Raw genomic sequence first — 27842 nt, forward strand, 5'->3', positions numbered from 1 at the left:
ACAAATGGAAAATTGAAAATGTCAACTCAAGGTGTCATACACATATGAAAAAAAATCTTTTGCTTATTCAGTTGATTGTAGATTGTATGGGATATATATTAATCTGGAAAATTGGGAAAATCTGTAATTATCAGGGAATTTCACAGATTTGAAGATTTCTCAAATTTTCCTGGAATTTTTTAAAATTTGGTTTCTATTTATCAGGTGCTGCCACTGGATGTTACTAAATTATATGTTGTTAACATATTTATTTCTGTTTTTATAATATTCAGAAATTGCATAAACTAAACTTTACCAAGTTCTCGTAAATGCTCAAGATACAGCATTTATAATTTTCGGAAAGAGTTAAAGTGGTTATATTGTAATTATCTTGGGACCACTTACTGCTTGTAGGGGATGATCTGTATGCCCACGTAGAAAACTTTAGTTAGCGATGAAAAAATTTGGAATGAAACTAATAGACATAATGTGTTTTTTATATTTTTTATAAAATTAATTTATTTTTCTTCATAGTATCTATCTATTTCAATTTTAATATCAGATTGATTTTATAACGCAGTAACTTTAAAGAAAAATAAAAATTTTGTGAAACAAGAAAATTCCTGTTTGTATCTATTAGTTAATTATGAAAAGATTTTTGACAGTCTTCATAAAAAGATACCTACATGGCAGGTGAGAGAATAATTTGAGTATTTGTTTAAAATTTTCCGTATTTTAAAATTTTTCGGAGTAACCATTCCACATTTTTCTGCACTAGATCTGATTCTTTCACATCAATGAGTTACCATTATTTAATACATTCAGATAGAAGGACTAGCAAGACCTCTACAACCAGGTATCCCTCCAGGAGAAAATGGGTACTGGAAATATTTAGACATTTATATGACTGATAATAGACTGAGATATCCACCGTACACCACAAGACAGATGGAAGATTCAAAGGAAGATTTACCAACATTCTACAGTGCCTCCGGAAAATATAAGGTATTCATTATTCCTTTACCTTGATCTTCGACTTTTGAGGAAAGTCAGTTTGTTGCATCACGTTTTCTTTTTGTAGCAATTAAAAATACCCTTGCCAGGCCCACTGACTGGAAATAAGTCTGTTTACGATAAAACTGTTTTCAAAACACAATTGCCACTCAGATATCTTTCGAGAGCTCTGAAAAATGTTCCAAATATGTAAGTAATTAATCGTAAATAGGTACAGTGTGGCCCATTAAGAATCAGAACATCCCTATCAAATTTTTTTGGGAAGCATTGTAGATGTATGTGAACTGTTTATGGTAAATCATTGTTTACTGTGATTATTTTTGGAAGTGAATATTAGGAAAATTATTTTAAGTACTTTTTATTAAAAATCTTGCTGCGTAACTTAATCAGCATCAATTAATTATTTATTTATGTATGTACTCATAGTACAAGTGCAAATAGGTGGGAAACAAACAAAAAATACATGTACATTTAGCATTCAAATTTATAGTTTTTTGCAAATTGAAATTACATTAGAGACAGATGAAAAAATATTCATTCACACATCAAAAAATATACCGCATTTGAAACTGTTGCAATTTGGGATGCTGGGGTTTTAGATGAAGCTGATTAAGGATATGTAGGAGTTAGAATTTTAATAAAAAAGTTCGTAAAACGATTTTCCAAGAAATCAAAGCTGGCCTTGGATCACTCGTAACTGGTTTAATAAATGCATCTAGAACGTAAAAAATTCATTACAATCTGTATTCCAAAAAAATTCTAGACAGATGTTTTAGTTCTTAACGGGCCCCAATGTATATAATTTTGCTAGTATTACTTTATAAATTATTAATATTTTTTGGACATTATTTGTTACAGGAAATTCAAAACAGAGTACAGAGGTTCCTATATTTCCCAAACATATTCAGACTTGCACCCTTACATAAACACAAATGGTGTTGATTTTGGCGGAAGCTTAGCCGATGCAGGACCCTGGCAGAATCTATGTCCACCCGGAATGTATTGCACTGATTATTGCCATATAGGTACAGGCTGGCCTGTAAGGGCAGTTGTCGATGTCGGACCGAATGCACCTCATGATAGAACCAACAAATCACAAACTTAGCCCCGATTTTTTATTTATGATCTAAATTTCGGTTTTATTGTTTATTCTTTATTCACGTCACTATATAACGTGTCTTGTTTTTATACCCCCTTGTAAGTAGTTTGGCCGTAAAGGTCATCATTTGTCTTGTGTATAAATTTCTCAGAAAAACAAGTTAGATTTTTTTTATTGAAAAAATGACTTGGTAGGATTATTCTACATCTCCAAAAATAGTTTCAAGTCCCCACATAATCCTTATGAAAAGTGGCTAGAGAAAAAGTGAAAAGTTAAAGTGACAGTGAAAGTGAAACGTGAAAAGCGGCTAGAGTAAGCTAGACATTTTTTATATCTGCCTAGAAAATGAAATATCAGACAATTTTTTTATATTTATACAGTGCGTTAAGGTAAAAGATAAATGTAGTTAAAATCTCTTTCAGCTACTAGACCAGCGGTGTTCAAACTGTGTTTTGCGGAACCCAGGGGTTCCCCACAACCTCTCTGGGGGTTTTGCGACTCAGTCAGAAATTCAAAATTTTGAAATTAACAATATCGAAACTACGAAATTCAAAAAAATGTATACTCTTACTTAAAACTACTATCTATAAATATATAATAGGTAAAAATGTGTTCAAAAATTTTTTTAGGTGTGGGGCTTCCTCAAAAGAATCGAATTGTTGGCCGGGTTCCCCAAGTCGCAATAGTTTGAAGACTGCTGTACTAGACCATAAGGATATGCACCTATAAACGTAGCTACAGTGGGGCAGACTGAGGCGCTTTCCCCCCCTTTCGGTTCATTATTAATTAAGCAACAAATAAAAAAAAATTGTTGCACTGGTAAAAATTAATTATTTGAAAACCTCCAATTGTGCCGAAGGCTGAACTAAAGGAAATTGTAGAACTAGCTATATTATTTAGTTGAAGATATACAATTATTTTACCCAACTGTAAAACAGACACTACTCATCACACTTGCACAGCCCTGTATAATGTGTACTCTCGAAAGGTCCTTCAGCATCTTGCGTAGAGTAAAAACTTGGTTACGGTCGACAATGGTAGAGAATCAGCTTGTCAATCTTTGCATGATGAGTGTGCATAGAAAGAACATTTTGGAACCAAAAAATAAATTTCAAAAATAAGTTTTGTTAAGATTTATCCAGAACCCCCGAGGACTATAGTGCTGAAATAAAATTTTGATAGATGCCAGTAAACATTTGCAATCAATTTTTTTTAAAGATTTCAAAGTTTAAATAAAACCAAGTAGTTTATATTAGGTACGTTTTTTTTTGCCTGGCTATGCCCTTGCCTATAAATTATAACTTCCACAAAATTGCCAATATCATGTACTACGATTATTTTAGTAAAATTAAATAGCATGTTATTCTACATTCCATGGTTTAACATTGCAAGAAAAAGCAAATTCATGCAAAATTTGTTCTTTTTCAGACATTAATGCAGCAAAATTAAAACATTTCCAATTTCCGAAATTTTCACGTCGTTTGGAGACTTCTTTCGAGAGGCATCTGTCCTGAATTTATTTCGAAATCGGCTTAAATAGGATTTGCGATTTTGAGATTGCTCATAGTTTTCAAATATCCGCTTTTTAGGTCTATTTAATAAAACAAATTTAACCTTAATTTCTTTTATAACTTTTTTAATTTTTAATGGTTTGTGCTGTACATTTATAAATCGGCACACAGTATCTTTAAGTAGAAATATACAATCTACAATCAACTGAATAAGCAAAAGATTTTTTTTCATATGTGTATGACACCTTGAGTTGACATTTTCAATTTTCCATTTGTAGATTTCCCGTTTATTACTTTCTTGAATTTTGAGAACAATTCTTATGCGACTATTCTTAAAAAAAGATAGATAGTGCGATGAGAATACCTATTTTTTTTAGGTACTACATTAAATGCATATACCTTCGTCTTCGTACTTAAATACAGGGTGTTCCTAAATAAGTGTCGCAACGGAAANTTGCTTTTTCTTGCAATGTTAAACCATGGAATGTAGAATAACATGCTATTTAATTTTACTAAAATAATCTTAGTACATGATATTGGCAATTTTGTGGAAGTTATAATTTATAGGCAAGGGCATAGCCAGGCAAAAAAAAACGTACCTAATATAAACTACTTGGTTTTATTTAAACTTTGAAATCTTTAAAAAAAATTGATTGCAAATGTTTACTGGCATCTATCAAAATTTTATTTCAGCACTATAGTCCTCGGGGGTTCTGGATAAATCTTAACAAAACTTATTTTTGAAATTTATTTTTTGCTTCCAAAATGTTCTTTCTATGCACACTCATCATGCAAAGATTGACAAGCCGATTCTCTGCCATTGTCGACCGTAACCAAGTTTTTACTCTACGCAAGATGATGAAGGACCTTTCAAGAGTACACGTACAGGGCCTGTGTAAGCGCCTCAGTATGCCCCACTGTAGCTACATTTATAGGTGCACATCCTTATGATCTAGTATACAGTGGTCTTCAAACTTTTACAATTTGCGGAACCGCGCCAACATTTCGATTTTTTTGGGGAAGCCCCACATCTAATAAAAAAATTTTCAAACAGATTTTTACCGATTATATAATATATTTATAAATACCAGTTTTAAAAGTATAAATTTTTTTGAATTTCGTAGTTTCGATATTGTTAATTTCAAAATTTTGAATATCTGACTGAGTCGCGAAACCCCCAAAGAGGTTGTGGGGAACCCCAGGGTTCCGCAAAACACAGTTTAAACACCGCTGGTCTAGTAGATGAAAGAGATTTGAACTACATTTATCTTTTACCTTAACGCACTGTATAAATATAAAAAAATTGTCTGATATTTCATTTTCTAGGCAGATATAAAAAATGTCTAGCTTACTCTAGCCGCTTTTCACTTTTCACTTTCACTGTCACTTTAACTTTTCACTTTTTCTCTAGCCACTTTTCATAAGGATTATGTGGGGACTTGAAACTATTTTTGGAGATGTAGAATAATCCTACCAAGTCATTTTTTCAATAAAAAAAATCTAACTTGTTTTTCTGAGAAATTTATACACAAGACAAATGATGACCTTTACGGCCAAACTACTTACAAGGGGGTATAAAAACAAGACACGTTATATAGTGACGTGAATAAAGAATAAACAATAAAACCGAAATTTAGATCATAAATAAAAAATCGTGGCTAAGTTTGTGATTTGTTGGTTCTATCATGAGGTGCATTCGGTCCGACATCGACAACTGCCCTTACAGGCCAGCCTGTACCTATATGGCAATAATCAGTGCAGTACATTCCGGGTGGACATAGATTCTGCCAGGGTCCTGCATCGGCTAAGCTTCCGCCAAAATCAACACCATTTGTGTTTATGTAAGGGTACAAGTCTGAATATGTTTGGGAAATATAGGAACCTCTGTACTCTGTTTTGAATTTCCTGTAACAAATAATGTCCAAAAAATATTAATAATTTATAAAGTAATACTAGCAAAATTATATACATTGGGGCCCGTTAAGAACTAAAACATCTGTCTAGAATTTTTTTGGAATACAGATTGTAATGAATTTTTTACGTTCTAGATGCATTTATTAAACCAGTTACGGGTGATCCAAGGCCAGCTTTGATTTCTTGGAAAATCGTTTTACGAACTTTTTTATTAAAATTCTAACTCCTACATATCCTTAATCAGCTTCATCTAAAACCCCAGCATCCCAAATTGCAACAGTTTCAAATGCGGTATATTTTTTGATGTGTGAATGGATATTTTTTTCATCTGTCTCTAATGTAATTTCAATTTGCAAAAAACTATAAATTTGAATGCTAAATGTACATGTATTTTTTGTTTGTTTCCCACCTATTTGCACTTGTACTATGAGTACATACATAAATAAATAATTAATTGATGCTGATTAAGTTACGCAGCAAGATTTTTAATAAAAAGTACTTAAAATAATTTTCCTAATATTCACTTCCAAAAATAATCACAGTAAACAATGATTTACCATAAACAGTTCACATATATCTACAATGCTTCCCAAATAAATTTGATAGGGATGTTCTGATTCTTAATGGGCCACACTGTACCTATTTACGATTAATTACTTACATATTTGGAACATTTTTCAGAGCTCTCGAAAGATATCTGAGTGGCAATTGTGTTTTGAAAACAGTTTTATCGTAAATAGACTTATTTCCAGTCAGTGGGCCTGGCAAGGGTATTTTTAATTGCTACAAAAAGAAAACGTGATGCAACAAACTGACTTTCCTCAAAAGTCGAAGATCAAGGTAAAGGAATAATGAATACCTTATATTTTCCGGAGGCACTGTAGAATGTCGGTAAATCTTCCTTTGAATCTTCCATCTGTTTTGTGGTGTACGGTGGATATCTCAGTCTGTTATCAGTCATATAAATGTCTAAATATTTCCAGTACCCATTTTCTCCTGGAGGGATACCTGGTTGTAGAGGTCTTGCTAGTCCTTCTATCTGAATGAATTAAATAATGGTAACTCATTGATGTGAAAGAATCAGATCTAGTGCAGAAATATGTGGAATGGTTACTCCGAAAAATTTTAAAATACGGAAAATTTTAAACAAATACTCAAATTATTCTCTCACCTGCCATGTAGGTATCTTTTTATGAAGACTGTCAAAAATCTTTTCATAATTAACTAATAGATACAAACAGGAATTTTCTTGTTTCACAAAATTTTTATTTTTCTTTAAAGTTACTGCGTTATAAAATCAATCTGATATTAAAATTGAAATAGATAGATACTATGAAGAAAAATAAATTAATTTTATAAAAAATATAAAAAACACATTATGTCTATTAGTTTCATTCCAAATTTTTTCATCGCTAACTAAAGTTTTCTACGTGGGCATACAGATCATCCCCTACAAGCAGTAAGTGGTCCCAAGATAATTACAATATAACCACTTTAACTCTTTCCGAAAATTATAAATGCTGTATCTTGAGCATTTACGAGAACTTGGTAAAGTTTAGTTTATGCAATTTCTGAATATTATAAAAACAGAAATAAATATGTTAACAACATATAATTTAGTAACATCCAGTGGCAGCACCTGATAAATAGAAACCAAATTTTAAAAAATTCCAGGAAAATTTGAGAAATCTTTAAATCTGTGAAATTCCCTGATAATTACAGATTTTCCCAATTTTCCAGATTAATATATATCCCATTGCCATAGATTGTGCAATACTAATTTGAAAGTATTAAAAAATTACACTCTCTCACCTCACATTTAGCTTCTGATGAAGGTGCCAACGCCTCTCTGAGTCGTGATCTATAGTAATTCGTTCTAAAAGAATCCTTCATTTCAGACAATTTAGGTGCAAGTGGTGGAGGAGGATTTTGGAATATCTAAAAAAATATTTATTGTGCCTGTTAATCTAATGATGATGTCATACTTACCTTTTCTTGAACATTTCTTATGTAATGAACTTTCCTCAGGCTTTGAGCTCTTTCATTGTATGTTTCTCTCGGATCAGTCTCATGAGGCAGTAGAATATAGGTGTTACCGTAAACACTTTTCCTGTCATCGCGAATAGTAACATCTATTTCTTTTAATTCGGGTTTAATGTCTGCCTTCACTCTCTAAAATTGTTCAGTTCGGAAAAGTTGTTCTACACACGACATATTTTTTTAAACTCACATAATTGGAATTTTCAGGAGCACTCGGTATAGATTGGTGATAAGTTCCTGTAGACGTTCTGTAATCTGTACTTTTATTTGCAACGATTGGAATACCGTAGTCCACATGGCCTTGTGTGTTTGAGGTACAAATTAGGGGATACATTTGCTAACATTTATGTCAGTAGTAAGGCGGGGTAGACTAGATTTGTGTATTGATCAAACATTCACAAGTTTAAATATTTTGAGCATGTCAGCTCGACATATCTGATCATAACATTGTTGTAATAATCAGTGATCTCCTTAGTTACGGAGGCTGTTGGTAATAATAGATCATGTCATCTAAAGGCCTCGAATCTTGCATATACGGGATATGTAACTAAAATACTTGGGCAAACTATGATGGCAGATGCTGCACCACAAATAATGAAAAGTTCTGTGCATATGCGTCTGCTTTGTTTTGAAGATGCAGCAGGGTATTCAAAATTAATGAAAATTGTACATCAACTTTCAAAAAACAGTTGAATGAGAAACCATAGGTCATGGATTATGTGATTATTTGATTAATTATTCCAAAAATGGTATGAATTGTCTAAAAATATTTGTGGAATTTACATATGGGACGTTCCATGTCAACCGGGACCCCATTCTCTCCAAAAGTAAAAGCAAGGAAAGAATACGTTTCAGGTCTCAATTTGAATAAACGATGGCCATTTTTGGAAAAATTTCGAAATTCAAATTGGCGGCCACAAAATGACAACTATAATTAAAAATTAAATAAAAAGTAGTTCAGTACCTAGCTTAAAATCGTCTATTCATGGAAAATATCTCATTCTAATAGTACGATTTTGTTCAAAGTGATAGTCCATTTTAAGCCTAAAAGTAGTAGTATTAGTAACAGACATTTTTGACCATTTTTTTGTTTTTTAGACCATGTCTGGAAAAAAGGATTTTTTTTCTAAAAGTAGCTTCTTTGACGTTTTTTGACGTACTGACTGAGTTATTGGATTATGAAGTCTAAAAAAATTAGGACAATTAAAATGGACCATTGTTTGACCACTTCTGGACTTTAATATGAAATTTTGATTCAACATGTCCAAAATCATAAAGCTTACTATTAGATTGGGGTATTTTTCATGGATAGAAGCTAGGTACTAAAGTATTTTTTTTATTTCTAATTATAGTCGTCATTTTGCGGCCGCCATTTTGAATTTCGAAATTTTCCCAAAAATGGCCATTGTTTATTCAAAAGCTCTAACAGGGTGATTCACAACTTATCCAAAAAAATTTGGGAATAGATGCGGCATGAGAAATGGAAGTCAATACTGTAAAAAAAAATTTTTGTAAAATCCTTAGTTTCCAAGAAAAAAATTATTGAAGTTATAGTACATTCAACCACTACATAGCTGGACAACTGTAGTCTCTAGCATCATTCGCAATACGCGTGGAGAGCCACTTGGCTTCAGCGACTCCGAATACTGAAATCCATCTTGCAATCGTCGTTGCGATAGTGTTTACCTGTTATCTATGGTGTTTACAATAGTTTTTTCGTAGTTAATGTCAAAAATGGTTTGCGTGTATAGCATTTCGGAGTTGATGGATATCGTTTTAATTTATGGTGAAACAAGACAACATTTGTATTATGGTGAAGCAAGACAACATTTGTCTTAGTTCGTATAAACTTAGTAAGACGAATCCAAATGTGTTTACACGTTGGTGGATAAAATTTTGAACAATTGTTGTTGTAACATCGGGTATGTAAAATGATTTTATTATTTAAAAACACAAATTAATTTTATTAATTAATAAAGGCAAAAGCAGTTGAATTTGCCGATATAAAATAGGTGCTATAAAATTCTATTTATTTCTTTCCATGCGAAAGTTTTTGTCTGTTTTTATGACACCGCCATGCCGGTCGCATTGTGCGAGGTCAGGTTTTACAGTGCAGAAGTGTATTTTTAAATCATTTTCGAACTGCCCCTTTTTATTTTTTCTTTACAAAATTGTATTTGTAAGAGTCCCTTGTACATCCAGATTTTTTTTTGGATAAGTTCTGAATCACCCTGTACATTAAATTTACTCAAACGTTTTATTTTAACTTGAATGAAACTTAAATTGTTTTCTTATAACTTAAAAGACAAACTTATTTAAACTTTAACTTCGAATATTTCAGAAACAAAGCATATATAAACACTTTTTTCATTAATTTGTAATGTAGAATTACCGTTAAAGTTTGTTCTAGCATTTTAGTTTTACCTTATACACAATAGTACTATACAAATTTAAATTTGTATTTTTTTATGAAAATGTATACAATCTAGTTATAAATTAAATAAACCACAATTCAGATTAACTATTTATTTTACAACTTAGAAAAATTCAATCTGGAAAACCCTATCATTAAAACTCATAAGTCTAAATAATTTTAATGGCAAATTCAAAATCCTTGAAAAAGAAAACATTTAAACAGTATTATTTAACTAAATATAAAAGTTACATGAATTTAACGCAATCATTATCAACATACGTAATAATTAGATCTTCTCCGTCGATTATAACATTATTTTGTAGCAATGCAGTTAAACCAGTTGACATACTACTTGAAACAATATCATTTCCATCTTTTTTGAACAGCCGCAATTTTTTTTCGTTAGTTTTATTGTTATTGTTTTGAAGTTTTAATTCTTGAGCGATAGCATCTATTGCTCTTCCGAGAGTCCATTGCTTTGAAACAAATACAGCTGTTGTCTTTTCGTTTTCTGGTTCTGGATGGATTACATTAAAATAAATGCGGTCCGTTGTGGGTATAGATTTCAAACCAATAGCTTTATTCTTCAGTCTCATTAACTGCACCTTATTTGCCATGTTTTTGTTTTTCCCTTTGTTTTTAGCTTCCGTTATTTTATTGTCTAACTGTAATAAAAATATTAAAGATAATGCGATGTTGTCATTTTAGAAACATTATTTCTACAATTATTTTCACACAAAATAAGAATCAGTGAAAGTTATTGGAGTTATTTTATATACCTCTTTATCAATGGAAGCTTTAGCCTCATTAAACTGTCTCATAGGAGCAGCATATTTTTCTTTTTCAGCTGCTATGGTCTCTGGATCTTTTTCTTTACATTCCTGTAAATGACGATGTTTTACACAATAACTCTTCTTACACCTTTCACACAATATAGGCACGATAATCCTTTCTTTACAGCCACCGTAAGAACAGACAGAGACATTCTCGATTTTCTTTAATTCATCTTCAGAAAGAAACCGGGATTTTTCACAGGACTCTACATGTGCATGAAAATGGTGTGAACAAAAGATCTTACCGCACTTACACTCTAAAGGAAGAAAATCTAACTGATTACAGTCCTTTTCACTACACTGTTTGTCTAATGAGGGTAATTCCATTATGAAAAAATAAAATTTGTATTCTATTGGTGTTCACTCAAAGTCGTAAGCATAATATCAGTCCACTTTTGCTCCTGCTCTTTTAAGGTTAAATGAAGATCTCCCGAGTCAGCTTCAGGATCTGACAATTCCCATACAGGTACAGTAATGTCATCCTCTGGAAGAGTGTCAGATCGCCAGCTATCATCAATTAGATCCACAAAAAATCCATCAATCGATACCTGACTGTCCATCTAAAAAATAAAAGCAGTCATTAGTACATTGGTTAATTCACTACAGAAGCAAACATTTTTAATTGTCTCATAAAACTTGAATATGAAAAAATAGCATACCATAAATTACTGTTTGCAAGCTACAAAAAAAACTAATTTTTATTAAAAAAATTGCTCACCTCCAATGAAATCACAACACAAAAATCATGGAACAAAATGACACAAACACGGAACACGAACACGGCAACCTAGGACCACGATAGTAATTTGTTTGACAGCGTGTTTATAAAACCAACCCAATATATAAGGGTTTTTTGGCGAGCCAAACCACATCAAACCCGGTTAGCTCGAGTTTGATTGTGTTAAGAGTTTGAGTTAACATTTGACAGAACTCGCAAAAATTCTTTTGGTTTGGATATATAATCAATAATAAAATCGTAACCTATAATCTATAAGGGTTTTTTGGCGAGAAAACCGCTAACCCGGTTAACTATAGTTTGTTGAGGTTTGACGTTTTGGCGAGAAATGTAGTTAACCCGGTTTGGCAGAGTTTGCCTAACCATCAAACCGGACTTGTGGGTTGGTTTGGATATTAAGTTAATATTTCTATCTTTGTTTATTTATTTTCTGTTTCGTACCATCGTACCTAGTCACTACTTCGTTTTTTTAGAGGTTTGGATAGGTATAAGTTGTAAATAAAAAAAATTGATAATGGATTAACTTTGCAAAAAATACAAAGTAAATATTTAAAATTGATAATAAAAAAATAGTAATCGAGGATCCAAATAACTTTAATCGTAGATATGCATATTCTATATTGTACTGTATAGATCTTTATTAACTTCCTTTTTGACGATACATTTACGTGGGAATAGATATTTGTGAAAAGGTAAACCCATTTTGATTTAATAACCATCTATACATTAACGTTATTTCATGGATGTGCATTTCAGATTAGGAATAACAATTATAGTATATAAGAAATAATCAAACAACTTGAGCTACGAGCACTATCATAGATTATAGGTTACGATTTTATTATTGATTAGATATCCAAACCAAAAGAATTTTTGCGAGTTCTGTCAAATGTTAACTCAAACTCTTAACACAATCAAACTCGAGCTAACCGGGTTTGATGTGGTTTGGCTCGCCAAAAAACCCTTNATTTTATGTATTAACTACGCAAATTTATTAAAATAGTTATAACAAAAATGTTTTTGTAGTAATTTTTAAGGATACTTACTTGTATATTTCCTCGATCCTTGATATAATCTTAATTACTGTGTAAAATTGGTTTATTTAATAATAATTATCATTGTGTTTGTTGCTTTACATACATTTAAGAGGTTATTTGTTATTTTTATTTCAATTCAATTAACCATTGACTAATGACTAATTAAGGGTTTTTTGGCGAGCCAAACCACATCAAACCCGGTTAGCTCGAGTTTGATTGTGTTAAGAGTTTGAGTTAACATTTGACAGAACTCGCAAAAATTCTTTTGGTTTGGATATCTAATCAATAATAAAATCGTAACCTATAATCTATGATAGTGCTCGTAGCTCAAGTTGTTTGATTATTTCTTATATACTATAATTGTTATTCCTAATCTGAAATGCACATCCATGAAATAACGTTAATGTATAGATGGTTATTAAATCAAAATGGGTTTACCTTTTCACAAATATCTATTCCCACGTAAATGTATCGTCTAAAAGGAAGTTAATAAAGATCTATACAGTGCAATATAGAATATGCATATCTACGATTAAAGTTATTTGGATCCTCGATTACTATTTTTTTATTATCAATTTTAAATATTACTTTGTATTTTTTGCAAAGTTAATCCATTATCAAATTTTTTTATTTACAACTTATACCTATCCAAACCTCTAAAAAAACGAAGTAGTGACTAGGTACGATGGTACGAAACAGAAAATAAATTAGCAAAGATAGAAATATTAACTTAATATCCAAACCAACCCACAAGTCCGGTTTGATGGTTAGGCAAACTCTGCCAAACCGGGTTAACTACGGCTGGTATTCATAGTTGTTCCTTGTGATTTGAGGGTGACTTATTTTGAATAATTTGTTTCATAGTGAATTTTCAATGTTTCAAAGGACGACAAATCATTCCTTATCTCAAGGCATGTCCGGATGTCCCTTGAGGTATGCTTTTACTCTTATAACCTATACATTTATGTGCCTATCAGATGTATTAGTAGCTACAGTTAAAGAAAATGGAAAATGACGAATTTTATGAGGATGTGGGTGATGATGTTATAAATATACTAATTCCACGTTTTCCTAAGAGATATTTAAGAAACTATGAAAACCCATTGGAATTTTACGATGAATGCCAGTTTCAGAGAAGATATAGATTTTCTAAAGATAGTACAATACATATATTATTTCCTTTAGTAGAAACGACACTGCAAACTGTTAACAATCGTGGTTTGCCTATACCACCTTTGTTACAACTTTTAACAGGCCTTCGGTTTTATGCTACAGGTAGTTTTCAGGTAAGAACAAGTACTGATTTTGACTATAAATATATTTTTCATTTGGTTTTCAACATTTTTCTATTTCAGCTGGTATGTGGGGATCTACGTGGGATAAGCCAAGCGACAGTATGCAGAATTATTAGAAAAATTTCTATACATTTTGCAGAACTACTAGGTGAATATATAAAATTTCCTCAAAATATGGAACAACAGCGGGCAAATATTGCTTTGTTCTTTAATATTGCTGGATTTCCATCGGTTGCAGGGTGTGTGGATGGTACGCACATTCCAATTGCTAGTCCAGGAGGCAACAACGCAGAAGTGTACCGAAATAGGAAGGGTTACTTTTCCCTAAATGTACAGGGAATACCTGTATTTGTTTCTTCAGCAATTAGGTACATAAATATTAAATATGAATTTCGTTGTAGGTCATTGCTGGACCTAGAAGAGAAATATTAGATATTGTAGTTCGTCACCCAGGGTCCACCCATGACAGTGTAATTTTTGATAGAAGTTCTGCACGTGTACGTTTTGAATTACGAGAAATACAAGGATTACTATTGGGTGATAATGGTTATCCTCACGCCCTTACCTTATGACACCTTTGCTGAATCCAAATACTAATTCAGAAGTTCGATATAATAATGCACATAAGTCTACAAGAAATATTGTTGAAAGAGTTTTTGGGAGCTGGAAAAAAATCTTTCCCTGTATTCATTTTCCTTTAAGAACTAAAATAGACACTTCTTTAGCAGTTATTTGTGCTACTGCTGTTCTTTACAATCTTTGTATCAGGTACAGATTGAATGTAGAGGATGAGATTGAGGATGTACAAGATGAAGATATCCCTGTTGTTAATTATAACGATGGGAATGCAGTTGGAGTTGCATTTAGAAGGGCATTTATAATAACACATTTTTAAATATTATTATTATTAAGTTAAATTTAGATTGTACAAGAATTTTTTTATATTATATAAATAATAAAATAGCAAAACTACCGTTGCCTAATTTATAAATATAGAACATATCCTATAAACAAATACTATTTTCAAAAAAGTTAGCATTGTATGTACACAAGCTTGGTTATATTGTGGAATTTATAAAATTAATATACCTATATGGTGAATCAGAAGCACTTAAACCATTAAAAAAACAAGGTAGTCAAAATATATGTTTATTATACATAAAAAAATGTAAAAAGATAAGTAAAAATATATTATTTGTAACTACAAAAATAAACGGAAACAAAAACTTGGTATACCACAAAAGAATTATTTATGTAACAAATTAATTCTGAACATTGTGTTCTGCAAGAAGTGTTTTGAGAATAGCTAATTTGACTTCTTCCTCAGCCACTTTCATGCGCTTTTCGTGCAGTTCCCTTTGCTGTTCGATAGATTCTTTTAACTTTTGAATCCTTAACTTGGTTTCTTCTTCACATACACAACGTTGACAAGATTTTTGTAATCTCTTTACTTTTTCAATTTTTCTAGTAGGTGTCGATGATGTGGTAGGTGGTGTATCATTATGTCTTATATTTGTTATCTGAATCTCATCAATATTTTCTTTATTAGCAGTATTACTTTTTGTATTTGGTTCAACACATGACATTAGATTTTTAGCTTCAAATACACTAGTACTATCCCATGAACATTCCAGTTGGACATCTGCATTTGGTGCTATGATGTCAACAAATTCTAACACTGGGTCTACTGATTTTTTCATAGGAGGTCCACCTCCAGTTAATAACCTCTCGTGTCTCATTTCTGTAGAAATTTTGCGTTTTCTAAAAAATAATGATTTTTAAATTACACAAGCTAACAAAACCTTAAAGCAATAATTATCATACAAATAAATGACTTACCTTTGTTTCATATTATCCCAACATTTCTTTAGCTGCTTCGTGTTTCTCTGCGTAAATCCTATGCTATTGTAAGCATTTGTAATCTCTTGCCAAGCAACATTTTTTTCTTTTATAGTTGTAGAATCACTCTTTTTATTTTCAACTATATGTTTTTTGCCTGCCACTAACTGCGCTAAAGTCATTCTTTCATTTTCGGAATAATGTTGACACGATCGGTCTTCATTACTTTGGTCCATATTATATATGTTTCAGTACGATAAACACAAACTGAAATACTTTAAGGGTTTTTTGGCGAGAAAACCGCTAACCCGGTTAACTATAGTTTGTTGCGGGTTGCCGTTTTGGCGAGAAATGTTGTTAACCCGGTTTGGCAGAGTTTGCCTAACCATCAAACCGGACTTGTGGGTTGGTTTGGATCTTAAGTTAATATTTCTATCTTTGTTTATGTATTTTCTGTTTCGTACCTAGTAGTCACTACTTCGTTTTTTTAAAGGTTTGGATAGGTTAAGTTGTAAATAAAAAAATTTGGTAATGGATTCACTGCAAAAAATACAAAGTAATATTTGAAATTGATAATAAAAAAATAGTAATCGAGGATCCAAATAACTTTAATCGTTTATTAAATGGCAAATATGCATTTTATATATTGTACTGTATAGATCTTTATTAACTTCCTTTTAGACGATACATTTGCGTTTGAATAGATAATATTTGTGAACAAAGTAAACCCATTTTGATTTAATAACCATATATTAACGTTCTTTCATGGATCTGCATTTCAGATTAGGAATAACAACTATAGTATATAAGAAATAATTAAACAACTTGAGCTACGAGCACTATCATAGATTATAGGTTACGATTTCATTATTGATTAGATATCCAAACCAAAAGAATTTTTGCGAGTTCTGTCAAATGTTAACTCAAACTCTTAACACAATCAAACTCGAGCTAACCGGGTTTGATGTGGTTTGGCTCGCCAAAAAACCCTTTTTTACAAAAAAATATCAACATAACCTAAATATATATATATACTTGCGAAGTAAGCTCTAAGTATTACATCAGCTGTAGAAAATAAAATTACTAAATAAAGTGTTCCTCCAATAAGGTTTTGTCAAGCAATGTTTATAAAATACATGACAAATAAGGAAGCCTTATATTTAAAGGAAACCTTTGTCAAGGAAACCTTAATTCTTATCTTGAGTGTGAACTATGAATCCCAGCCTACATTTCTCGCCAAAACGTCAAACCTCAACAAACTATAGTTAACCGGGTTAGCGGTTTTCTCGCCAAAAAACCCTTTATGTTCTGTGATGAAGACCTGGAAAAAGAAGAAGAAGAACCAATCTTATGGGCATTTGACATTTGACTATTTGACATTTGGTGGGCTGTAGTGGATTAAAATTAGTGCGACTGCTAGAAATTAAGAAATTAAATATTCTGCAATACTAGAGAAATCAGAAAAGTAAGTTCATACAAAACATACTTGCATATATTACTTTTTAGTGATCATTCATTATTACAGATAATTTGGGATTAGCAGGTGTATTACATAACATTTTCTTTATAGATGCTGTCCTTCCAAATTTTGGATAAACTAAAAACTGGTATTAGAAGCGGAATATGCAGTAACCGTAACATTGGTGTCTTTGCCCCTTGCTTACAGAAAGCAAGTGATCCCATCCAACAATTATTCGTTGACAAAATCCGAGAATATAAACAAAAAAGTAACAAGTAAGTAAAATGCCATCATTAAAATTACTTCAACAAAACTGCCAGTTTAATTTTTAAAGATTCTTAATAGAACTATTTCTTAACAGCCCAAAACATATACAATTGTTTTATTTTCTCTTTGCAGTGGAAAAAACTTAGTCGAACCCACGCCTGATCTTGAAAAAGAATTAACGACTGAATTGGAAAAAGTTGCAAAACAGTACGGAGGCGGTCCAGGAGTTGATATGACCAAGTTCCCCTCTTTCAAATTTCAAGATCCCGTTATAGATCCCATAACTTTGGAAAAGTAGATCTTTTCATTCTGTATGTTAATAGTTAATATATAATTACAAAAATTGTAGTTATTTTTTCTTTTAAGCTATTTCTATCGATGTATTCTTTATATGAAAAATCAATGTAGTTATTAGTTCAAAGTTCAAACGTAAGGGAAATAAAATACAAATTAATTTAAAAAAGGCCATTGTTGTATTTAAAATGTAAATAGAATAACAAGAAAAGAAAACTAACAAATAAGCTTCAAACTGTCCTCAACGGTTTCACTCAAAGCTGGCATATCATATTTCTGCGCTAACGATAGAAAAGTTTCCAACAGTTTTATTAGATCAGTTCTTGATATCAAACATCGGAATTCGGAGGCACATTGGCAATGCTTAATAAGATTTTCCATTTTAATCTAAAAAAAAAATATAGTTATACCTATTAAGGACAAAATAATTTTTTCTTGCCTGTGAACATTTTTTGCACTGCAAATCCTGTAGATTATATGCAAGAAACTTTTTACTAATGATTTCTAAAAGAAAGCACTCGATTTTTGTGCTATCATAAGGTGTATCGCACAACGGACAAATCCAAGCTGTATCGGTCCTGTGTCGGTCTCTACCTAAATCGACATCTCTGCAATGGTTGCATGCCTTACATATTACCTGTGGTATAACGTAAGAGACCGTCATATCACGCCAAACGGCCTTATCAGAAAACTCGCCAACACCTGAAAGCATACAAATATTTAAATGTTTAATTAAATAGTTTTTCTTATAATACTGGAGAGCAGCATAAAGAATAATGCTGTTAAAATTTCTGGGGAAAAAAAATAAAGATCAAATTTCAAACAGTTTTACACATTTAAAGTCGTACCATACCTATAAGTCGCAGCAGATTGCTCTTCAAAACGTTAACAGCATCTTGTAAGGCAGGATCTAAGCCCAATATATGACAGATAGACTTCACGAAGTCCAACGCTGCGCTAGTGCCGTCCGGTAGAGGCCGTAACCTGTTATTAAGTTTTTCCGTCATTCTGAAACGTAACGAGATTAAATTCGAATAAAAAACGGCAGATATCGTAACCTTACTGAAATAAAGTTTGACTGATTTCTCCCGCCAACAATTCCTTGGCATATTCTACAACGTCTTCATAACCACCCAGTCCTAACGACGGCTGGCTTAGAACGGCAACGGACGTTTGTTCCCTTTCCTTCAAGTGAGTGTAGATGGCGGTTAAGTAGCCTGCAATCACTATAGTAAAGTTGTTACGACAGTTTGCGGCTTCCGGTAGTTGCTCGGCTATATTCCAGTTCATATCTATCATCGCCTGTAATATACACAAATTTATAAACTACCTCTGAAATTTTATAAATAGGCGGCTACCCCGTAATTTTCGTCATCGTCATCGTCTTCGTTGGTCTCTTCGTTTTGTGAATCGTTCTGCATATCTTCTGGCAGTTTCCCTTTGATTCCTCCAAAATTTGCTGGATCCAACCATATAAGTTGCTCCCAGCATTGCCTAAGAAAAAAAAAACGAGTGATAAACTTCTCCAATAGCTGGAGAACACTGCGCGTACTACTCTTTCTACCCTTAATTAAATGCTAAAATATTGTCTTTGTTTCTGCAATCCAAACTCTAAAACAGATTTTATATATAACAATTTTTAAAAACTTATTTAGTTCCCCAAGAATCTAGCATTTCGATCAATCAAAGAATTTGATTCCTATTTATTTTTTAAAGAAAAAAAAACCTTTCATTTTATCTGTAAAGTGTGGCACTTTTTATTTCTAAAATAAGTTTACCTTACAGTTGAATTGACAGTAACTGTAAAACTATTTACTTTGTACAAAATAAATGCACGCAATTTTTATTATAATTAAAAAGACGTAACCAAAAATCTAAAATTATCGATATAGCCTTTTAATTTTCTAAGAGGTATTGCCCTAACAAATCAAAAATTGTATGCCAATGATTTTTTTTTGAACTTTTGATAGTCACCCTGTATTTAAAATTGTATAATTTGACCAATTTCTTGATCAACTTGTCGAGCCAAAAAATTTTTTCTTTACTTACCTGTAAGTAATCTCCAAAGAGTGAAACAGTTCTTTATTTCTAATAGACGACACAACAAATTGAACGTTTGCTAATGCATCTTCGACATTTTTCCTTTTCGAACACACCACAATTTTGTTGAAATTAGCATAGATGACAGTACAACCGAGTCTTTTAAATTCAGCTACAAGTTGAAGGAACAGTTTTTTCATCAAGTTTTGCAACGTCCTTAGAAGGGCTGGATCGTATAGCAGAGATTTCGGTGACCTTAACCACCTAAAAAATATAAGTTATTTATACAGGGTGTGGCGTGTATAATCTATAAAAATTGAACTACAGCTTCCTAACGATATTAAATAGAATAATAGAAAAGTCTTATATGAAAAAGTTCTATTTTTGCGTTTTTTTTTTCCATGAAAGTTCAATTATGGATCAAAATATTTTCTCTGGAAGGGTCCTGTCCATGTGCTGTACGATGAGTTACATGCTGTAGACCAGCCACGTAAACAAATCGTCGTTGAAAGATAGAAAGATACTTCTCAATTTTTGAGGAATTTTTCAATGCAAAAGTACAGACTAAGAAAAATAGGTATTTAAAAAAACTTGCCAACTGCGTGCATTAAACAAACTCCATCAAAATATGGAACAAAAAGAAATAAAACTTACCATTTCTAGAGAAAATGTTGAAATTGATCCCCATTAGCGCGGATATAGGCATGGCACCGACGCACACAATTTTGACGAATATTTTCCCAAATTCCAGGTATTTCCCTAATCGTATCAGCAGCTTCAAGTATACTGTTTTGCAGTTCTTCCACCGTAACAATTGGTGTATTGTAAACCAAGGACTTCAAGTGACTCCAAAGATAAAAGTCCATTGAAGTTAGATCCGGTGACCGAGGTGGCCACGGCACAGGACCAAAGCGTCCAATCCATAGCAGTTCATTCAAAAGTGTCATTACTTCTCGAGTACTGTGTGGAGGAGCCCCATCTTGAAGATAAAACATGCGTGCCTGAACTTGTAATGCCACATCGTCCAATAATTTAGGCAACCGGTTCTCTAAAAAGTCAGCATATGTCCATCGTAAGTACATCGCCTATTATGCCAGCCCAAACATTTACCGAGAACCGATGTTGATAATGAGTTTCCCTAATCACGTGAGGATTTTCATCAGCCCATATGTGCATATTATGGAAATTCACTTCATCACGGGTAAATGGCGCCGCATCTTTTACACAAACATAGCAGGAAAGTCTACTTGATTGGCACATTGCCGTAAAAACCATCTGCAAAAACGCATTTGTTGATCATAATCCGGGGGTAATATCTGTTGAACTGGTTGCAGATGATAGGGGTGCAACAGTTGGCACCTGAACTTGTTGTGCGAGTCGTCGAGTACTAATTGTGGGGCCTTTGTCAAGATTTTCCAACACTGCATCTTCAACATTAAGGTTCACTCGCTGATCACGTCCTTCTCTTCGAGGAATAACACTTCCCGTATCTCGCAGCCGCTGAATGCTCTGTAGGATTGTATTTGCACATGAGGGTGACGTTGTGGCCATCGTTCCCAGTACAACCTAATCACCGCAAGCGCATTTTCTCCGACTGCACCATACACTAACACCATATCGACACGTTCGGAAATAGTAAATGCATTGTTTTCTCGGTTCATTGTAAAACTAGTTTGTGCACAAACTAAAAAATTAAGCAAAGTAAGAAATAATAATCTCATTTTTAATGTAATCGTCACCCTATTCTTGTTTTTTACTTCTTTATAAAAATTACACTGTCACTATCATGAAATTACAAAATAAAAACTTTTGTCCGGAATCTTTCACTTTTTAACACTGATGGTTCGATGAATGATGCTTAATATTTAATAATTAAGTGAATAATGAATTCAATACAAATACAAAATCAGTTGACTGCACAAATTTTTTTAAAATGTAACCTAACCTTTTAGTATTACTAGTATTAGATTATACCGATTTAAATTATAAGGTTGCATCTCGGGTCGCATAAAAACATTTCCAAAGTTTTTAATAAATAACACAGGATCATCCTTCATTTTCGTTGAATAAATGAACTTTAATTTACAAAAAAAAAAACTCGAAGATAGAACTTTTTCATATAAAACTTTTCTATTACAAATATCATGAGGAACCTGTAGTTTAATTTTTATAGATTATACATGCCACACCCTGTATACCTCCAGTCATAAATTCGATTTTATGCAGGTTTGCAAGTATTTGAAACTCATAAAACTGTCTATACGACCTGTAATAAATTAATATTTCTGATAAATCACAGTATCGTCAAAGTACGTATAACCTTACTCAAAGCTTCTTAAAAAAAAAAAATTTGCAAAATATCGAGGAATCAGAGAAGTACATAAGAAAGTATTTAATTGATCTATTAAGTTAACGTCATCCAATTGTAGATTGTTATAATTATGGGAATGGGGCTGTAGCTTGTTGGAAAAATGAACTAATTAAAATAAAAATTTTAAATGTGGTGACTAAAACTGGTGTAATAACTAAAATACCTATTAATTAAAAGGTTTAAAACGCTGTTTTACAATTATTGCGATAATAAGTAGCTTTCTGCTAGTAGGCACAAAGCAACACTTTGTGACAGTAGGCGCTGAGTAGCAATGACATTGACACATGACAAATATTTTGTAGGTTATATCTCGCCCACACTCGACATCACTAATAATGTTGAAATTCCGTTAGAATTTGAACATTTTGTTATTTCAAAAATTTACATACCTGTAAAAATGTATAACCTGAAAATCGGCAAAAACATTTCTGTACACTGATATATCCCTCATCCACCCACTAGCCATCGTCCTCAAGATTTTGAAGGCCTCCGCGCACCTAGCAGTTTCATCGTAAATCGTTAGAGTCTGGTTCCCTGCCATCATATCGTCAATGGACGTTGTTCCAGCGGCATCAAAAGCGGTAGCGTTACTTGTCCCTTCTATATCAGTGACGTGATGCGACTGAAGCAAGGTGTTTATTGCTAAACTGTCAATGTCTAACTCGACGCAAACGGAAGAGTACCATCCTTGGGTGTTGCATACTTCCGACGAACCTTCCTGATTTTCGGCAAGTAACCTAAAGTAAATTGTGCTTTCAATGTATAGCCAAGATTGAGAAAATTATACAGGGTTGTCTCAATAGTCTGTTTACATGAAACTGCCATAGATTCTTGTGGTCAAAATGAGACGATTCAACTAAACTTACCTTTGTCCAAAGTTGACGCATTTAGTCGTAAGGGGGCATCAGTCATAAAAAAAAATAAAGTACCTAGATTGACGAAGTATGGCAACTGATTTTTCTCCAAAAATGGCATTTCGCGTTTGATGTTTTTAAATATTTTGTTGCATATTGTCTGCTTTTTTAAATTTAGATGTCATTTATATCAAAATACTATCAATTAATGGACTACATTGGGGAACTTTGTATATGAAATATAAAACATCCTATATTACCTAGCGTCATTCTCCTGACTTCCACCAAAGTCCGGTTTATCCGTCGGAGAACACCAAAGAACGTGGTTATGTTTCTCGAGATGTCTCGCGAAGAAAAGATCCGCACCAAAAATTGCCGGATCGTCTGGCATATTTCCTAATGGTACGTGGAAATATCTGCATTGTTCCGTCATATATTCCAACATCCTTTCACTATTTAAATAATGTCGGACTATCGCCCGAGCGCCGACTTTTTGCCAATCGATTACGTTGTACAGCTCCTCGGGGTCCTAAAAAATGTTTCCATTTTTAGTAATGAATTTAAAAAAAACTCGAATTGAAAGGTTTTACCTGAACGTGTATTTGAACTTGCGGGAAATCGGTGAAATGCGATATGTGAACTTGTAAGTTAGGTAAGGCCATTGTCGACTGTATAGCCAATAGAGTAGGACCTTTTTTGTCATCCTTATACGTTTGAAGTAACTTTTGAAATATTTTATAAACCTGAGCAATATCTGTCTCGACACGCACCTCGAAACTTATTTCTTCTGGTGGTAAAAGGTCATCGTCAGGATTCTTCTCTTTCCTAAAATATCTCGATACAGGTTTTGCTCTCTAAGTTCAACATTTTACAAATTCAATGCACTTTAAACTGATTCAGTTAAAAGGGCAATTATTTTAGAGTTGCTAATAAAAATTCGTATCAGTATAGACAGATTGCCAATATATTTTTTAAACATTTTCTAATTTTTTTTTATTTTATGTACAGGGTGCCTGGAAGTAAATGGGCCATGCTTCAATATTAGCTTCCTTGGAATAAACCGATTTAAATCAAGTCAGCATGGTATAATTCTGCCATGCTACTGCAAAACTGTGTAATCGCAAAATACAACTAAGTAAGCTTCATAGTTCTTTGAAAATTGCTTTTATGCCAATGGTACATTAGAAGATATGTAGACTGCCATTCGGTTATTAAAGTTTTATATTAATACCTTGAAAAAACTTTTTTTGATAAGCATTTTTTTTCTATGGCAGAACCTTATTTCCTTATGGGCCTTCAAAGCAAAAACTTTTTGTTCCATCTTAAATTTTTTATAGTAAAAAAATAAGCGTAAGTTAATCTTTGGCTACCTCAAAAACTTTCCAACATCAAATTTCATAAAAACATATTTGAAAAAATTTATTTGAGAACTCGTAAATTATTAAAGAAGCAAAATTTTAGTAAATTCTAAGTTTTTTCATCCAAGAAAATAGGCTATTGAATATATCCAAGAAAACAGGGTTAAAAGGAACTATAATGTTCAAGCAATTTTTTGACTTTTACTCTATTATGTATAGCTACTTCCCACCTTAAAAATTGAAATTTTGATTTTAAAAGTTGTATTATGACATTATTTGAAGTTATAATCAGAACCTTTTAATTTATGAGCACCCTGTATATCTAATCTGTGATGTTTGTATGCCAGTCTCATTTTTTCAATGGGCAGAACTTTTTATAAAGACTGACATTTTTCGATAAAGTCAAAAACAAAAGAGTTTCTCCTCTCGTCAACTCAGTCCGTGGACACACTGTATACAGGGTGTTTTCACTTTAAATTTGGAAAATGCAGGAATGTATTCCCTATCAAAAAGTATGTGTAGTTTGCTTTATAAAATTTTTTTATGAAAGCTTTTGTTTTGGAGATACAGAGCGTTGAAGCTTAAAAAAAAATAAACACTTTTTGACATATCTCGGCTATCCACGAGTAGATTTGATTTAAACTTGGTACACATTATGCGTATTGGGGGTTCTCATAATTAACAGAATATTAGTCCGATCGCATTAGCCAGTGGCGTGTAAAGGGGGGGTGCGTGGCCNCGGGGTACGTAGTCAACGGCTTGCCTGAGGAGGGGATTGTCATGTCTAGCGGCCACGTCAAACCGTTTCTCCGCGTTTTATCTTATTTTGCCCGTGTAGCGTTTGTGTATTGTAAGTCTCGTAATATGTCAGAGTTTCTTACGTACCAGGGCGCGTCGGTGGCCGTGCGGAGAGCTATGTTTTCCACAGCCTGTAATGACTTTAAGTGGTTCTTCACGACGCTGCCCAGACCTACAGAGATAAGGTAGAACATAAAGGGATAGTCTCCCTCGGTCCAAATTATCGAGGTCACGCTTAACGCCAAAAATAACGGCGCGTGCTGTTGCGGCTACAGCCTAGTCTACTTGTCTGGTATCATAACCACAGCCTACAGAATCTATGACTAAGGCTGGTATTCATAGTTGTTCCTTGTGATTTGAGGGTGACTTATTTTGAATAATTTGTTTCATAGTGAATTTTCAATGTTTCAAAGGACGACAAATCATTCCTTATCTCAAGGCATGTCCGGATGTCCCTTGAGGTATGCTTTTACTGTTATAACCTATATATTTATGTGCCTATCAGATGTATTAGTAGCTACAGTTAAAGAAAATGGAAAATGACGAATTTTATGAGGATGTGGGTGATGATGTTATAAATATACTAATTCCACGTTTTCCTAAGAGATATTTAAGAAACTATGAAAACCCATTGGAATTTTACGATGAATGCCAGTTTCAGAGAAGATATAGATTTTCTAAAGATAGTACAATACATATATTATTTCCTTTAGTAGAAACGACACTGCAAACTGTTAACAATCGTGGTTTGCCTATACCACCTTTGTTACAACTTTTAACAGGCCTTCGGTTTTATGCTACAGGTAGTTTTCAGGTAAGAACAAGTACTGATTTTGACTATAAATATATTTTTCATTTGGTTTTCAACATTTTTCTATTTCAGCTGGTATGTGGGGATCTACGTGGGATAAGCCAAGCGACAGTATGCAGAATTATTAGAAAAATTTCTATACATTTTGCAGAACTACTAGGTGAATATATAAAATTTCCTCAAAATATGGAACAACAGCGGGCAAATATTGCTTTGTTCTTTAATATTGCTGGATTTCCATCGGTTGCAGGGTGTGTGGATGGTACGCACATTCCAATTGCTAGTCCAGGAGGCAACAACGCAGAAGTGTACCGAAATAGGAAGGGTTACTTTTCCCTAAATGTACAGGGAATACCTGTATTTGTTTCTTCAGCAATTAGGTACATAAATATTAAATATGAATTTCGTTGTAGGTCATTGCTGGACCTAGAAGAGAAATATTAGATATTGTAGTTCGTCACCCAGGGTCCACCCATGACAGTGTAATTTTTGATAGAAGTTCTGCACGTGTACGTTTTGAATTACGAGAAATACAAGGATTACTATTGGGTGATAATGGTTATCCCTCACGCCCTTACCTTATGACACCTTTGCTGAATCCAAATACTAATTCAGAAGTTCGATATAATAATGCACATAAGTCTACAAGAAATATTGTTGAAAGAGTTTTTGGGAGCTGGAAAAAAATCTTTCCCTGTATTCATTTTCCTTTAAGAACTAAAATAGACACTTCTTTAGCAGTTATTTGTGCTACTGCTGTTCTTTACAATCTTTGTATCAGGTACAGATTGAATGTAGAGGATGAGATTGAGGATGTACAAGATGAAGATATCCCTGTTGTTAATTATAACGATGGGAATGCAGTTGGAGTTGCATTTAGAAGGGCATTTATTATAACACATTTTTAAATATTATTATTATTAAGTTAAATTTAGATTGTACAAGAATTTTTTTATATTATATAAATAATAAAATAGCAAAACTACCGTTGCCTAATTTATAAATATAGAACATATCCTATAAACAAATACTATTTTCAAAAAAGTTAGCATTGTATGTACACAAGCTTGGTTATATTGTGGAATTTATAAAATTAATATACCTATATGGTGAATCAGAAGCACTTAAACCATTAAAAAAACAAGGTAGTCAAAATATATGTTTATTATACATAAAAAAATGTAAGATAAGTAAAAATATATTATTATTTGTAAGTAACTACAAAAATAAATGGAAACAAAAACTTGGTATACCACAAAAGAATTATTTATGTAACAAATTAATTCTGAACATTGTGTTCTGCAAGAAGTGTTTTGAGAATAGCTAATTTGACTTCTTCCTCAGCCACTTTCATGCGCTTTTCGTGCAGTTCCCTTTGCTGTTCGATAGATTCTTTTAACTTTTGAATTCTTAACTTGGTTTCTTCTTCACATACACAACGTTGACAAGATTTTTGTAATCTCTTTACTTTTTCAATTTTTCTAGTAGGTGTCGATGATGTGGTAGGTGGTGTCTCATTATGTCTTATATTTGTTATCTGAATCTCATCAATATTTTCTTTATTAGCAGTATTACTTTTTGTATTTGGTTCAACACATGACATTAGATTTTTAGCTTCAAATACACTAGTACTATCCCATGAACATTCCAGTTGGACATCTGCATTTGGTGCTATGATGTCAACAAATTCTAACACTGGGTCTACTGATTTTTTCATAGGAGGTCCACCTCCAGTTAATAACCTCTCGTGTCTCATTTCTGTAGAAATTTTGCGTTTTCTAAAAAATAATGATTTGTAAATTATACAAGCTACCAAAACCTTAAAGCAATAATTATCATACAAATAAATGACTTACCTTTGTTTCATATTATCCCAA

General features: G+C 32.6%; 9 protein-coding genes across 16 annotated transcripts in view; 4 read left to right on the plus strand and 5 right to left on the minus strand.

The window, feature by feature from the left end:
• The first annotated feature begins 838 nt into the window (after nucleotides 1–838).
• LOC111691643 lies at nucleotides 839–2242 on the plus strand. Its single transcript, XM_023454782.1, has 3 exons — nucleotides 839–984; nucleotides 1061–1182; nucleotides 1852–2242. Exons 1-3 carry the CDS (start codon nucleotides 883–885, stop codon nucleotides 2096–2098), a joined length of 471 nt encoding a protein of 156 aa, XP_023310550.1. The 5' UTR covers nucleotides 839–882; the 3' UTR covers nucleotides 2099–2242.
• A 2875-nt stretch (nucleotides 2243–5117) lies between these two features.
• On the minus strand, nucleotides 5118–8357 carry LOC108910777. Its single transcript, XM_018715485.1, has 6 exons — nucleotides 7748–8357; nucleotides 7507–7689; nucleotides 7330–7455; nucleotides 6377–6556; nucleotides 6179–6300; nucleotides 5118–5508 (listed from the first exon to the last, which is right to left on the minus strand). Exons 1-6 carry the CDS (start codon nucleotides 7889–7891, stop codon nucleotides 5262–5264), a joined length of 1002 nt encoding a protein of 333 aa, XP_018571001.1. The 5' UTR covers nucleotides 7892–8357; the 3' UTR covers nucleotides 5118–5261.
• Nucleotides 8358–10068: 1711 nt separating this feature from the next.
• LOC108910757 (AN1-type zinc finger protein 1) lies at nucleotides 10069–11605 on the minus strand. The gene is made up of 3 exons (XM_018715461.1): nucleotides 11525–11605; nucleotides 10753–11366; nucleotides 10069–10638 (listed from the first exon to the last, which is right to left on the minus strand). Exons 2-3 carry the CDS (start codon nucleotides 11131–11133, stop codon nucleotides 10219–10221), a joined length of 801 nt encoding a protein of 266 aa, XP_018570977.1. The 5' UTR covers nucleotides 11134–11366; nucleotides 11525–11605; the 3' UTR covers nucleotides 10069–10218.
• A 1653-nt stretch (nucleotides 11606–13258) lies between these two features.
• Nucleotides 13259–14773, plus strand: LOC108910761 (putative nuclease HARBI1). Of its 5 annotated transcripts, XM_018715469.2 has the most exons (5): nucleotides 13259–13512; nucleotides 13569–13865; nucleotides 13935–14022; nucleotides 14113–14210; nucleotides 14276–14773. In XM_018715469.2, the coding sequence occupies exons 1-5, from the start codon at nucleotides 13501–13503 to the stop codon at nucleotides 14444–14446; spliced, it is 666 nt and encodes a 221-aa protein (XP_018570985.1). In that variant the 5' UTR covers nucleotides 13259–13500; the 3' UTR covers nucleotides 14447–14773. The 5 variants fall into 5 exon arrangements, with proteins under 5 accessions (XP_018570985.1, XP_018570983.1, XP_018570984.1 ...); XM_018715467.2 differs by having other exon boundaries at nucleotides 13557–13865; nucleotides 13935–14210; XM_018715468.2 differs by having other exon boundaries at nucleotides 13566–13865; nucleotides 13935–14210.
• A 274-nt stretch (nucleotides 14774–15047) lies between these two features.
• LOC108910762 (myb/SANT-like DNA-binding domain-containing protein 3) lies at nucleotides 15048–15980 on the minus strand. The gene is made up of 2 exons (XM_018715470.1): nucleotides 15714–15980; nucleotides 15048–15635 (listed from the first exon to the last, which is right to left on the minus strand). Exons 1-2 carry the CDS (start codon nucleotides 15947–15949, stop codon nucleotides 15137–15139), a joined length of 735 nt encoding a protein of 244 aa, XP_018570986.1. The 5' UTR covers nucleotides 15950–15980; the 3' UTR covers nucleotides 15048–15136.
• A 1086-nt stretch (nucleotides 15981–17066) lies between these two features.
• On the plus strand, nucleotides 17067–17783 carry LOC108910784 (ATP synthase-coupling factor 6, mitochondrial). Its single transcript, XM_018715497.1, has 3 exons — nucleotides 17067–17178; nucleotides 17284–17447; nucleotides 17572–17783. The coding sequence occupies exons 2-3, from the start codon at nucleotides 17284–17286 to the stop codon at nucleotides 17735–17737; spliced, it is 330 nt and encodes a 109-aa protein (XP_018571013.1). The 5' UTR covers nucleotides 17067–17178; the 3' UTR covers nucleotides 17738–17783.
• An 88-nt stretch (nucleotides 17784–17871) lies between these two features.
• LOC108910785 (DNA polymerase epsilon catalytic subunit A) overlaps nucleotides 17872–27842 on the minus strand; it is a 26357-nt gene continuing 16386 nt past the window's right edge. The window contains exons 19-27 of the mRNA XM_018715499.1: nucleotides 23589–23823; nucleotides 23259–23527; nucleotides 22534–22881; nucleotides 19783–20037; nucleotides 19092–19227; nucleotides 18797–19035; nucleotides 18587–18741; nucleotides 18173–18435; nucleotides 17872–18120 (exon numbers count right to left, since the gene is read on the minus strand). Coding sequence (XP_018571015.1) covers nucleotides 17950–18120; nucleotides 18173–18435; nucleotides 18587–18741; nucleotides 18797–19035; nucleotides 19092–19227; nucleotides 19783–20037; nucleotides 22534–22881; nucleotides 23259–23527; nucleotides 23589–23823 — 2071 coding nt within the window. The 3' untranslated portion in view covers nucleotides 17872–17949. The remainder of the gene's footprint in view (nucleotides 18121–18172; nucleotides 18436–18586; nucleotides 18742–18796; nucleotides 19036–19091; nucleotides 19228–19782; nucleotides 20038–22533; nucleotides 22882–23258; nucleotides 23528–23588; nucleotides 23824–27842) is intronic.
• LOC108910783 (putative nuclease HARBI1) lies at nucleotides 25485–26922 on the plus strand. Of its 4 annotated transcripts, XM_018715496.1 has the most exons (5): nucleotides 25485–25615; nucleotides 25678–25968; nucleotides 26038–26125; nucleotides 26216–26313; nucleotides 26379–26922. In XM_018715496.1, exons 1-5 carry the CDS (start codon nucleotides 25604–25606, stop codon nucleotides 26871–26873), a joined length of 984 nt encoding a protein of 327 aa, XP_018571012.1. In that variant the 5' UTR covers nucleotides 25485–25603; the 3' UTR covers nucleotides 26874–26922. The 4 variants fall into 4 exon arrangements, with proteins under 4 accessions (XP_018571012.1, XP_018571010.1, XP_018571011.1 ...); XM_018715494.1 differs by having other exon boundaries at nucleotides 25660–25968; nucleotides 26038–26313; XM_018715495.1 differs by having other exon boundaries at nucleotides 25669–25968; nucleotides 26038–26313.
• On the minus strand, nucleotides 27205–27835 carry LOC111691640. The gene is made up of 2 exons (XM_023454773.1): nucleotides 27822–27835; nucleotides 27205–27743 (listed from the first exon to the last, which is right to left on the minus strand). The coding sequence occupies exons 1-2, from the start codon at nucleotides 27830–27832 to the stop codon at nucleotides 27245–27247; spliced, it is 510 nt and encodes a 169-aa protein (XP_023310541.1). The 5' UTR covers nucleotides 27833–27835; the 3' UTR covers nucleotides 27205–27244.

The sequence above is a fragment of the Anoplophora glabripennis genome, unplaced genomic scaffold, assembly GCF_000390285.2.
Source record: "Anoplophora glabripennis isolate ALB-LARVAE unplaced genomic scaffold, Agla_2.0 scaffold402, whole genome shotgun sequence".
Lineage (NCBI taxonomy): Eukaryota > Metazoa > Arthropoda > Insecta > Coleoptera > Cerambycidae > Anoplophora > Anoplophora glabripennis.